The sequence below is a fragment of the Paramisgurnus dabryanus genome, chromosome 10 (assembly GCF_030506205.2).
Source record: "Paramisgurnus dabryanus chromosome 10, PD_genome_1.1, whole genome shotgun sequence".
Taxonomy (NCBI): Eukaryota; Metazoa; Chordata; class Actinopteri; order Cypriniformes; family Cobitidae; genus Paramisgurnus; species Paramisgurnus dabryanus.
The window spans coordinates 136,070-148,975 of record NC_133346.1 but is presented as its reverse complement, the minus strand read 5'-3'; the positions used below and the strand labels follow the sequence as shown (position 1 = coordinate 148,975).

The 12,906-nt window shown below is 44.8% G+C and overlaps 2 protein-coding genes across 3 annotated transcripts; one reads left to right on the top strand and one right to left on the bottom strand.

Moving 5' to 3' along the window:
• Positions 1 to 363: 363 nt before the first annotated feature.
• dyrk1aa (dual-specificity tyrosine-(Y)-phosphorylation regulated kinase 1A, a) lies at positions 364 to 9,955 on the bottom strand. Of its 2 annotated transcripts, XM_065264897.2 has the most exons (13): positions 9,370 to 9,955; positions 8,367 to 8,479; positions 8,226 to 8,295; positions 6,713 to 6,909; positions 6,517 to 6,636; positions 5,774 to 5,962; positions 5,547 to 5,694; positions 4,856 to 5,142; positions 4,551 to 4,697; positions 3,947 to 4,087; positions 3,551 to 3,854; positions 3,340 to 3,461; positions 364 to 3,067 (listed from the first exon to the last, which is right to left on the bottom strand). In XM_065264897.2, exons 3-13 carry the CDS (start codon positions 8,233 to 8,235, stop codon positions 2,465 to 2,467), a joined length of 2,268 nt encoding a protein of 755 aa, XP_065120969.1. In that variant the 5' UTR covers positions 8,236 to 8,295; positions 8,367 to 8,479; positions 9,370 to 9,955; the 3' UTR covers positions 364 to 2,464. The 2 variants fall into 2 exon arrangements, with proteins under 2 accessions (XP_065120969.1, XP_065120979.1); XM_065264907.2 differs by lacking the exon at positions 8,367 to 8,479.
• Positions 9,956 to 10,340: 385 nt separating this feature from the next.
• Positions 10,341 to 12,743, top strand: vps26c (VPS26 endosomal protein sorting factor C). Its single transcript, XM_065264915.2, has 8 exons — positions 10,341 to 10,596; positions 10,676 to 10,819; positions 10,933 to 11,082; positions 11,197 to 11,277; positions 11,362 to 11,436; positions 11,507 to 11,657; positions 11,790 to 11,942; positions 12,581 to 12,743. Exons 1-8 carry the CDS (start codon positions 10,540 to 10,542, stop codon positions 12,661 to 12,663), a joined length of 894 nt encoding a protein of 297 aa, XP_065120987.1. The 5' UTR covers positions 10,341 to 10,539; the 3' UTR covers positions 12,664 to 12,743.
• Positions 12,744 to 12,906: the final 163 nt, after the last annotated feature.

Genomic DNA, 12,906 nt, shown 5'->3' with positions numbered 1-12,906 from the left:
ATCAAACTGCATTGTAGCTGCTGTAACTGGTTAAAGGGACAGTTCACCCAAAAATTTAAATTCTGTCACCATTTAATCACTCTCATGTTGTTATAAACTTGTATAAATGTCTATATTGGGTGAACTCTCTCTTTATTTATTATATTTGCTGAATAATGACTAAAGCTGCATGTGTACTATTGAGAGAGAGAAATAACTCAATTTTACATTAAGCTGTACAAAAGGAGTCAAAAACCAACAACTCAAATAGAAAAGTAAATTCGTGCCGCCTCATCTCTGAAGCTCTTGGTTGTGTGTAATGGCAAATATTTCAAAATGTGTGTGAAGAAACGGTCAAGAATAAAGAAACAAGAGTAGACCAGGTACAAGTTAAGCAACTTTGTTTTTTTATAATCATACATAAGACCGCTTGAATATAGTACAAAGGGTTTGTCCATTACTGCCCTTCAGCGACATTTTAATTTACACAAAGTCCTGATCTTACAACCTGTTGATAAAGATCCCAAATATCCGTCTGTCGTTTTGTTTACATCATCATCATCATCATCATCATCACATGTCCTGGAACCAAACGAGGAGTGTAAATGTGAACCGGACGGGAAGCCGAGGGGAAAGTTGGACGAGGGGGAGGGAGAGAAAGAGAGAGAGAGACAGAATTAAAGAGTAAAATCAGGTGTGGCCTGAAATGTTTGCAGGAGCTCTGTCGATGTTTGTCACCCTACAACACAAACCGTCCGCCACAGCACGACTTCCGCTTTCAAATGGACCCATTTATTGAAGTACCACAGTTGAAAGAAAAACAACAGTTCCTGTGTACTACGTCATACGAACATGTGAACCGGCGCCCGATGTCGTTCTGATTGTAGACACATCCACAAACGATACCCTGTCTAGAATATTGAAGAAGTATGAAGAGCTACTCCCCCTCCCATCTCAACCCTACATCATTTGTACTAACATCGTCGTCATCGTCAACTACTTTGGCATGGAAGCACTGATATCCATTGACTACCACTTCCACTGCAGGTTGACTTAAATGTACTCAAAATACCATTAGGAAAAAAGTAGTGAGTTCTAAACTTCCTTTATTAAAAAAATATAAATATGTACATAAATTCTATTTCAGCTATTAAAATGGGGTCACACAAAGTAAACACCTGAAGCCTGTTTCATGGACTCCCTTCCGTAAGCCACGCCCACAGGAACCCTAAAGAACCATGCGTCCGTTCGAAACCACCGCGATCGCACAGAGAGAGAAAGAGAGAGAGAGATTGAGAGAGAGAGATAGAGAGAGTGAGAGAGACCGGCGTGGACCGAAAACGTCTTGGGATTGGATTGCTTTAGAGAGTTGTGAGAGTCGTTCACGCACCTGCGTCTGGCCCGCATGTGATCTCTGACTGTCCAGCTGCTCTGGGACCAGCCGAGCAGCTCGCGGCGTCCACGTGCACCGTCGTCCCACCGATGGGAAACGCTCGAGTGAAAATGAAGCGAAACAAAACAGAGCGACAGAATTTCCTAAGCGATGGACGGTGGTGTCCAGGAACATTAAAACCACACTTCCAGTTCTGTGACGTCACGTGACACACCTTTGCTTCAAAAAGTGCAGAACTGCTACATTATTGGTTACAGACATCTATGTTCTATAAAAAAACAAAACAAAATAAGAGAAAGAAAAACAAAAACGCCTTTGGTACAATAAATTATCAAAAAGGAAAAATAAAACTTGTGTAAAATTCACAGCATGATAATAATAATAATAATAATAATAAAAATGAAGTGAAAAACCAAAGAAGCAACACAAAAGTTTGAGGTTGAAAATAAAAGCACACGGCGCGCCGCAGGAGCAACGAGATCAAGCTGAAATTAAGAGGGGGAGCAGGAGGGACACACAGACGAGACCACGTGCCCACTGGTGGATTATTAGGATTCAAATCTTTAAAAAAGGCCTCAAATCACCATTCTGTTTCCGACAGTGTTCCTGTGTGGAGATGAATTAACGGTGTTCACACTCAAAAATACATGAAAGCTTTTCTCACTTTGAGATGAAGAAACGTCCAGCTCATCTTTATTCAGTCTGTAATGATAAGGCCATATTAAAGAAGCACTGCCCACTGTCACGCACGCCCTAGACCACAACTGCAGGGTCTCATTGCACTCTGGAAACGCTCTGCTTAAAGCACACGATTGCACAACATGAAAAACAGATGAACAAGAGGAACTCGAGAGATCGGGAGTCTCCATCACCTTCAAATCTTCCAGAGGAACTCAGCGGCGTGAAGGTGAACGAGCATCGAAAACCATCTGAGATCGAAAGAACAGAAGATAAACCAAAGCAAACGTTTGAGAGAAAGCCTCGTGTTAAACATCCGCGGACGGTGATGTCGTGGCTCCCGGCAGCCAATCGGAGATCGGCTCTCGTCTTGTTCCAGCAGCTTTAATGGCGACGCGAGCGTTCTCAGGCTAGTCAGGAGCTCGCCACCGAGCTCGGCTGCACGCACATGGCCGCCATGGGCGACTCCTCGCGCTCCATGCCCGGTCTTAGGCCCACGTGAGTCTCGGCTATGTAGTGGCCCGGCCCGGAGTTCGTGCTCGCGGGATACGATGGGTGACCCGGTGCGCCCGTCTCCTGCCGCGGGTTGGAGAAGGCACCCAATCCCAAAGTCATGCTGCCGTTGTGCCCGAAGCCCAGTCCGTGCGGCAGCGGTCGGCTCTGGTAGGCGTGGTGATGGTTCCCCGTGGAGGAGGACGACGTGGACGAAGACGAGGCAGAGGAAGACAGCGAGGTCATGGACAGGTGGCCGTGCGTCACCTCCATTGAGTCCTGCGTGGAGGCGCTGTGCGATGGCGAGTAGAGTCGGGGGCGTGGACGGGCGGGGCCCTGCGGGTGCTGATGGAGGTGATGGTGGTGGTGATGATGATGATGGTGGGACGAGTGGGGGTGCAGAGCCTTGGGCTGGTGGGGCGGCACGTGGAAGGTGGTCTCCTGGACAGGATGCGTCTCTCCCGCGGCCTGCTGAAGCCCATCTCCTCCGACCCAGCCCAGCGTGGGCACGAACGCTTGTCTCGCCTGTCACACAAAACAAACGCAGGAGAACGCATTACACACATTTTCTCATAGTTTGCTAGACCTCTCAAACTTTCTTGTATTTTGTCGCTTCGCTGTACACACACTTCTTGATTTTAACACACTGAACAGCAAGCCACAGACTTGATCCCTTCTCTTAATACAAAACATATTTAGATGTACACAAGAAAGGTTGCACTAGAAGAGGGCAAGAAATATTGTGATGTTTGTGTGTTCATGTAACAGGTGTGGAAGTGTAACAATTTGGTTGGCACCTGTGGGCAGAGGTTGTGACAGTCGATGCCCACTGCAGCACTGAAATGCCCTCCGCTGTGCCGGTGCTGATGGGTCGGATCAGATCGGGCTCGTCCACTCGTGCTGGTTCCAGAAGAACCTCCTGCAATCGTACGATATTCAGTCAGTCAGTGATGGACTAAACCCTTTGTGGATTGCTAACAAATCTTTGACTGACCCCTATGGTCATACCTGAACTTGAGGAGGTGCTGGATGTGGTTCCAGATGACTGCGACTGTTCCAGTGCCGGACTCGTGGACACACTGCTGCTGGTGTTCGTACCCTCGTCCGCAGTTTTCTTGAAGAAACTGTGCTGCAGCGCGTAATATGGCTGGATGCGAGTCTTAGGGTCGTAGTCCAGCATCCGCAAGATCAGGTCTTTGAACTTAAGATAGTCAGCGACGGCGTGGCCCGACTCACCGGCTCTTCGCCCACCTGGGCCACCGGCTTCCACGCCCAAGATATTGTGCAGCTTACGAGAGCCTGCGGGTTTATACTGCACACAGCACAAGAACAACCGTCAATATCAGCAAACGAATAAAGATTAACCTACATGTTAAGTCAGTCACGAGATCATACGGCACGCACCCTTTTGCCATCTTTGGTCTTCTTTGCACACCACGTGCTATCGGTCATCTTCTCAAAGAACTTCCTGGCCTTAGGTGCCTGTTCCAGAATATGACTGGGAGGGACCCCCAAAACTTCCACAATTTTGTTCATTTGGTCGACCTGCAAATAAAAATAAATGAAAAGACGTTGGGCGCAGCAAATGTAATGCTAACCTAACGTTTTGATTGTACACTATAAAAACAATCAAACGTATCACACATGGAAGGGCAAAATCCCTGTGCTTGTTTTATTCAGCAGTCAGGAGCTGCTTTGAGTGTGTGAATGTGTGTGTACCAGTGCAATCTTTTGAAAAATATATATGAAGCAATCAAGGACCGTGACACATGCACACAAGTGTATGAATGTGCATTTAAAAACCCAACTGCCTTTTGACCTCTGCATCTGCTTTTGCAATCAGACAGAATCCAAACGACACATGGACTAATGTGTAATAATAGGTAACTTTCATGATGTCGGATCAATATTGCATCAGACACAAAACAAACGCACACCAGCCACAGCTACAAAATAAAGGAAGATCGGTGCTGGTTGGCACCTGTTGGACTAAAGAAAGGAGATGTACCTCGTTAGCTCCACTGAACAGAGGCTCTCCAGTGTGCATCTCCACCAAGATGCAGCCCAGAGACCACATGTCTATAGCCAGATCATAGGGCATTCCCAGTAGAACCTCTGGCGAGCGATAAAACCGACTCTGGATGTACTGGTATATCTACAAAAAAAGGATTGCATCACGTTAATGTTACCGAACGTGCTCAGAGACACTGCTGCTTACGGACACGAACATCAACAACGAACAAAGATTTTTTGGGACCATGCAATTTAACTACAAAAAAGCCTGACAGTTTATTCCTTAAGTGCCAGACTCACCCGCTGTCCGAGCTGACAGGAACTGCCGAAGTCGACAATCTTGATAGCGGATCTTTTGGGGTTACAGAGCAGGATGTTCTCGGGTTTGAGGTCACAGTGGATGATGCTCAGTTCAGGGGTGGCCAAGAAGAGCAGCGCCGTGCAAAGCTGCTGAGCAAACTTACGCGTCAGGTTCAAAGACACACCGCGGAAATTTGTGTTCCTCAGCAGATCGTACAGGTTATAGGACAACATCTCGAAGACCAGACACAAGTGATTCCGGAACATGAAATGGCGTTTGAGATGAACTAAAAGAGAGAGAGAAAAAGGCCAACATGAAATAACAGCCCATCAAAATAACAGCGTTTCCTAAGTGTGCCACTGAACACTGATGTCACACTGACAACCTAAAGGCTAAATGCTGTCATTCAGCAGCAGAGAAAATCCCAAGACAACAACCTGACAAAGAGTCAAAGGAGTAAAGTCAAACTGTATATAAATGTGTATATTCTTGTGTGTTTTCTCTGTATTCAGTACTGAAGTGCTACTAGATCTAAAGTAGATGCTCCTGCTCACCCTGGATAAGAGTTAGAGATAACATTCAATCTTGATCTAAAGCACTTGGCATAGAGAGGCCAAACGCCTACGAAATACATTTAATAAAACAACTTTGTTGTATTACTGTTGTACTAACAAAGTTCAAAGACATTACCGATGTAGTACTTCATCTCCGTGTCGTGTTTGTTCATGAGCTCCAGCAGTCGGACTTCGATCTGAGCTTGATTGAGAAAAGCCTTTTTATTCTTGATGATCTTAATGGCGACCCACTCCTGCTCCACGCGGTCGTACGCTTTCACCACCTGTCGCAGAGAGACCAACAATCAGCGCGAGCACACCTCCACGAGTAAAACCACAGTTCTCTAGTACTGAGAGACTAACCTGACCGAACGAGCCTTTGCCTATTAGAGAGTCGATCTCATATCTGTCCATCCATTTCTCTCCGTTTTTAACGATGTAGTCAAAGTTGTCGTCGTCATAACCGTCGTTGTAAAGTTTCCTCTCCTTCTTGTTACTCGAGTCCTCCCCTTGACCCTGTTGGTGACGACGCTTCTTTTTTGCATAGTAAACCTAGAATCAAACACACGATAAATGTCTATACTACTATACGGACAGATTAAACTGTTTCAACACAGAGTTGTTTATATTCTTATATAATCTGGTTGTATTGATAAGTTGTATCACTGTATGTGTGATGTTATTGTAAACCAACAGAGAACCTGGGTGCGAACGGCCCTCACAAACTTCAATTTACCCATTTGCTTATTGATCTACTTTGATGAAAAGCTTTAGCAGCCCATAAATATAATGAGCAATTCATATAATTCAAGAATTCAGTCAGGCCTTTTATAAATGTGATTACTGGTGCTCATCTTGAGACAAAACAATAATATTTTAAGATATTTAAGGGGAAACTGTTCTCTGTATGGACATGTGTTTTAGTCTAGGACTAGCCTTAAGCCTCGTCTCTGAGACTCGGGGTTAAACTTGTAAATAAGGTATAAATTCAACTGGGTCTATGTTATGCCGATGCTTACTATGTACAGTTCGCAACAAACGCTACAAAAGATTGCATCTGCGAGCCACAGAAAAGGTTATCATATACAGTAACGTGAAGTGCGCACCTCATTGATGTGTTTGTAGGTTTTGATCAGTTCAATGGAGAGTTTCCGTAAAGGTGCTGTCGCCGGATCTCTGAAACACTGAGGCATTCGCCTCTGTAACATCACCATATCAGCGGTTACCTGCAACACACAGAAGACAGCGGTGAGGCTCGATCACACGGCACATTCCCACGACCCTCGGCAAGCACGTGCATACCTGGGTGGAGTTGGGTTGGGGGGCTTGCGAGGCGTACGGCAGCGCGGCGCCCGACTGGTCAGCGCCCTGCGGGTGACCATCGCCGAACGGCGGGTGAGATTGGGGCGTCTGCGCATCCATCTGCACGCCGGCCGAATGGAAAGAAAACGAGGGAGCCAGCCGGACAGATGAGGGTTTGCATGCTGAGGTCTCTCCTCCTAGAACACACACAAACAGACACGACTTGAGCCGAGACAGAGACGGACGGCTTCGTCCAATAAACGGCCAGAATAAAGGCACGGGACGCCTCGGAAAACACGATGTCTTTGCTTGTCATTGAGGCTCCCTTTCTGCGCCTCGTTTTAATAGACGAAATAACGCATGAGGTGTGTGGCGAGGAAACAAGAGTCCTGATCAGGTTACAGAAAATCCAAAAAAGCTCTGTCCAAAATGGCAGATCACAGACGTGCTTTTGTGTCACAAGACGACAAGTGTTACAGTCTCTCAAGACACGTACAAGCATTGATTGTGTACAAACACACACACACACACACACACACACACACACACACACACACACACACACACACACACACACACACACACACACACACACAAACACACATATATATACATGCAGGTCTGATGAGAGCTGATGTGTGTTTGTGACTCAGCATTAGGATCACACACACACACTGAACTCTGTCAGACAACAGCGAGAACACAAACTAAGAGTCTTTTCTCTTCCGTTAGGGTTATTACACAACTGATGCAAATATTGAATGAATGGATTATTTCTCTCCAAGAGCGCTAAAAAGCATCAAATCATAAGAGAATAAAAGGTTCGGAGAGTGATTGGTGTTTGGAAATGTGAGCGTCTGCAGCGGGTGGAAATTCTGCAGATCATTAAGTCGTCATTTATCAGCCTCTCTCACCAGCAAACACAATGCAGCACATTCACACTGGTAACCAGCGCTCACAACCCCAGCAACAGCGCCTCATTACCATAGCCTACCACCAGGAAGATGATACACCATTGGCCAGAGAGCTAAAGCGCCAGCCAATCGGGAAAGCCTATGCAAATAACCCACTTCTGTTGCTAGGGCAAAGCTCAGAGGTTTGGTCCAATAGGAAAACGGGTAAGAGGCATGAAATTGAATTGCACTTTGACACATTTCCCAGCACAGTTTAACAGCACAGTATTTGCTGACAGAAAAGCTCTCGGGTGAGGAACCGGGAATCGGTTGGTCTGAGAGAGGACCTGCGATAGGCGACCCCGGAGACACCCGACCCGTGCCTGTGATTTATTTCAACGTTTATAAACACTAAAGCCATTTATTCATCCTAACACGCACACGTGTGTCTTTTGTGTACACGCATAAACACAGAGGGAACACCCGGATAATTCCCGTACGGTCCGCTTTTTCTCCTGCTCGCACTGCCTTCCATTAAAGCAAAGGGACAATCCGTCTCAGCGGCTGAATCTAGGTCCAAAAACACACGACTACACCTGTGAATAGACAACAGCGCTCACCTGTATGCATCGTCTTCTGACAGATCTCATATCATTCTGACAGGGGAGTCCATCTGCAAACCACAGCTCACTGCAAGAAAACAAACTCACAATTAGAAACTAATCACACAATGACAGAGTCACGCGAGTAGTTAGATTTACCTGAACTGACTAGCGAGTGGTTTCCAGGTGAGAACAGCCCTGATGTTTCAGCAGGGTCTTGCAGTATTAGATGTTTGAGTTTATCTTCAACTTGCACAACCATTGGTGAAGATCTGTCATGAAATGAATTCACAGACCACACAGTCATCTAAGAGTTTTGACGAACGAAGCTTTCATGTTTATGTGAAACTTGTAGCGACAAACAATCGCTGACTGGACGAAACTACGCGAATAATTCCGTGAGATGATCGATGCGTTTAGGGATCCACAGATCCAAACAGTGACAGTTGAGTAAACATCTCAACCAGGAGTCACTGTAAACAATCACACGCAACGAAAAGTGTCACAACAACACACAAACCTCACAGAGATGAAACAGAAACTACGCTTCAGGTGCTCTTAACAAAACATCTACATGTGCGTTATCCGACAGAGACTAACTGTAGGTTAACCTATAGAGAGCTCCGACACTAGTCAAGGTTGTTGGTAGTCCGTCAACTTTTCCTGTCTTGTTGGACTGAATCAGCGTGTGAATCACTCTCTTCTGCAGCTCTGATTCCGTAGATCTCACCCACGAACATGAGGAGAATCAAAGCTGTCAAAACACTAGCAACATTAGCACAAGATGCTAACGAAACAACAGCGTCGATGAAGAAATAAACACAAACAAGCAACACGGAGTGACAGTCGCGCGGTCGGTCACTGGAAGCGGCGATGTTGAGAATCAAATGAATGAACGGTGAAAGGTTCACCCAGAGCCGCCGATACCGAAGCTAGTTGACCGTTAGCAGCGCGGGCCTCTAAACTATGAACGCAACGAACGAAGCCTACAAACAAACAAACACTCGCGTTAAACTGCTGGCCCTCTAACGAACCACATAGCACATCAAATCGAGCCCGAATCAGAGAAGGGAATCCGCGGGTTCGAATGGCCGGGGTGTATCTGTGTGAGATCCGTAAAAGCAGCTAACCGTTAGCCGCAGCGCTAGCCGTCATCACTCACCGTGTCGCGCGCGCCTCTTTCTGGCGAGAGCGATAAAAATCCTTCAGAATAAATCCACGCTTTTCTCGAGAATTCCCATCCAAATGGCGTCGGATCGAAGCCTTCGCCGCTCGGATCCGCTTCCACAGAACCGTAGAGAAATGAAGATCGCCTCTCGGTGAGCGTCGGCGCGCTCCGCAGCGCAGCAGTCCCGCCGTCCGTCCGTCACTCACTCATCCTGCGCGCGCGCCGCGGCCGCTGGACAAAATGGCGCGCGCGCTCCAAACCCGCGCGCAGGAGCGGCCCGCCGCACTGACGCACTAAACTTAACGCGCAGCGTTGCCGATCATCAATAAAACGCGGGACCGATCGATTATCGATTTATTATGCGTTATCGATGTCACGCGAGCCAGCCACCAATCTAATGAAGAAAGAAAAAGTCGGAAACAAAATGGAAGCCGAGTGAGAACGTTTCCATGACGACTGTCAATCACACATTGAGGTTCCCGGATGTCCTCATGACGCAGGAACGGTTAAAAGAGTCGTCATGGAAACCGCCAATCGTTTTAACCTTTCTATGGGCGTAGCGAAATCAAGTCAAAGAGATTCGCGCATCCAGTAAATAGATTTCTTGTTAAATAAAAAAAGAACATTGATTTAATTGATTTCAGTTAGTTTACTGTTTGTTTAAACTTTTTTTCATTTATTTTGGCATTGCTATTATGTAAGAAATCTTTGAAAGATTGGTCTGAACATATTGACCCCACCTTTTCTTTAATTTAGAAAATGTTTGGTTTAGTTTAGCAACTAAACATGTGAATCTTTTAATATATTTGTGTAATGCTTGATTTCTCCCTCCTGGCTTATGCATATTTATGTCTACCTTGGAAATCTGTAAATTCTTAAAATACAATTAATTCAAAACAAAACAAAGGTATTACATCTTTCTGTTACTCTTAACACAAATAAACAAGCAAGCAAGCAAAAAACAAACAAAAGCGTATGTGTAACGTATAACAACAACAACAACTTTCATAATACAAATGCAATAACTATCGTGAATAAAATTAAGCCGTTTTACCACTTTAAAATAATGTGATGTTTAAAAACACAAGAGCGCGCAAAACACGGCCATGGAGATGACGTAAGCATGCACGTGATGCACATACAGGAAGTTATTCAAGACTGAAGATGAGCGTTTCTCTCGATGTTAGACTGAAACGAGCGAATAAAGTATATCACGAAGGGGTGAGTTTACTTTAAACTGTTATGATAAAGTGTAATAAACACACAGAAGTTATAATCCTGCAGTGTCTGAGTGTTTCAGGAGGTCCTGTCTGGTGTTGTGATCATCAGCAGTAAAGATGCTCTTCAGCATCAGGGTATTTCTCTCAGTATGGAGGGCTTGGTGAACCTACAGCTGAGCTCCAAGAGTGTCGGAGTGTTTGAGGCCTTTTATAATTCTGTCAAGGCAAGAAAAACACAAACACAACTACACTGTGCCCCCATTAATGTTATGTACCAGTAGAAGGGCAAGAGATTTGTCATTGCATATTTACAAAAAATCCCTCATCTCTCCTGTAGCCCATTCAGTTAGTGTCCACTAACATCGAGGTGGTGAAACCAGGAAAAGTGCCAGCAGGTCGAACTGAAATCCCCTTTGAGTTTCCACTGCAGGCCAAAGGCAACAGGGTCTTGTATGAGACTTACCATGGGGTTTTTGTCAACATACAGGTAACACAGTAAATAAATACACACTGCTGACATCATAACAGCTCGGATGATGTGGTGTTATTTATTTATTTGTTTTATACTGTGAGCATCTGAAGTTTTTGTTGTTTTGTCCAGTACACACTTCGCTGTGATATGAGACGCTCGCTGCTCGCCAAAGACTTGAGCAAGACTTGTGAATTTATGGTGCACTGTCAGGTCAGTCTGTTTATCACATATACAGTATATCTGTCTCATTTATATTATATGAAAGATGTTCATGAAATCAATTTGATCGTCCAGCCACAGAAGTCAAAGGTGCAGCTGAACCCGGTGGACTTTACCATCACACCAGACACGCTGCACAACGTCAGAGAGGTACAGCAGAAATCTCATCTCATCTCTGTAGAAGATCTCAGTCATGAACGTAATGATTTGTGTCCTGCAGAGAACCGCCTTACCAAAGTTTCTGATCAGGGGTCACCTGGACGCCACCAGCTGTGTGATCACCCAACCCCTGACGGGTGAACTGATGGTAGAGAGTTCAGAGGTCGCCATCAAGAGCATTGAGCTACAGCTGGTCAGAGTGGAGACCTGTGGTGAGTTTACAGCAAATCAAATCGCCTCAATCGTGCTGTCGTCACCTTTAAAAACGCAATATGAACGAATCTGAATGGTGCAGAAGCGGCCCGGTCCGTGCGAGACCGCTGACAGTGTTCATGTGTGTTAAGGGTGTGCGGAGGGATACGCCAGAGACGCCACAGAAATACAGAACATCCAGATCGCTGAAGGTGATGTTTGTCATGGTCTCTCCATCCCCATTTATATGGTCTTTCCTCGACTCTTCACCTGCCCAACTCTAGAAACCACCAATTTTAAAGTCGGTAAGCAGGCGGTTTATTGCACTACATGTTTTTATTTAATATTAGTCAAGTGGCACAGACATGTCTATGCAGTTATGCTTTAACCTAGTGCTAGGCGATATACTGTCTGGGGCAAACTGTAAACCGGTTTGATTTAAACTCATGGTATACAGGTAGGATGCGTTTGCGCCTCCTTTGCCATATCAGTGCCAAAACAGTAGACCAATCAAATTACCCCTTAGGGGCGGGGCAAGCATTACAAGGTTTTGTTTACAGTGTAGTCACCGCTCTGTTTGCAGAAATGAATGAATCGCTGACATTACGGGTTTGTATGGGCTGCTTTCTCTTAATAATGTAGTTCAAGCTATCCATTTCATTTTTTTATTAAAATTGTAGTTTTTTTTAATTAAACAAATTGTGATGTGGTGTACAAAATTACATTCCAACATTTAAGTTTTATACTGAAAACAACTTACACGACATATCGTAACATATATCAGTGCCATTGTTTTTGTAAAAAAAAAAAAAACAGGTGTCCAGGAATTCACCCCATCTCTATATTTATCTACATCTAATGTCTAAGCACATCAGTATTCTGCATAAAAATACTTGTCATTGCCTTTATTCATTTCTTTGTTTATTGTTGTTTTGTCTTTTAGAGTTTGAGGTGAATATCGTGATTGTACTTCATGACGATCATTTGATAACAGAAAACTTCCCATTAAAGTTGGTCAGAGTTTGAGTCGGAGGGATAATCATGGATTTATTTCAAGAAACATTTTTCCTCTTCTCCTGTCAATATAAAGAACATTTGTAAAAATGCTTTTTGTCTTTCAATGTTTTGTTGTAGTCCTGTGGTGTAGAGACACATTGACACAAGAGACGGTTCTTTGATTAAATATCTTTTAATTAAGTAAAATGTGCAGCCAAAATGCAATAAAATAGTAAAAGCTGAAGAGTAAAATGTTTGTCCTAAAAGTGTTAA

Bases quoted from the DNA above. Each gene is read 5' to 3' on its own strand.
- dyrk1aa (XM_065264897.2), bottom strand. The intron at 3,855-3,946 runs GTGCGTGCCGTA...TGCTGTGTGCAG, and splicing joins AGACCAAAGATGGCAAAAGG to TATAAACCCGCAGGCTCTCG. The intron at 3,068-3,339 runs GTGCCAACCAAA...TTTGTGTGACAG, and splicing joins GTCACAACCTCTGCCCACAG to GCGAGACAAGCGTTCGTGCC.
- vps26c (XM_065264915.2), top strand. From the start codon at position 10,540: ATGAGCGTTTCTCTCGATGTTAGACTGAAACGAGCGAATAAAGTATAT. The intron at 10,597-10,675 runs GTGAGTTTACTT...TGAGTGTTTCAG, and splicing joins ATAAAGTATATCACGAAGGG to GAGGTCCTGTCTGGTGTTGT. The intron at 10,820-10,932 runs GCAAGAAAAACA...TCTCTCCTGTAG, and splicing joins CCTTTTATAATTCTGTCAAG to CCCATTCAGTTAGTGTCCAC.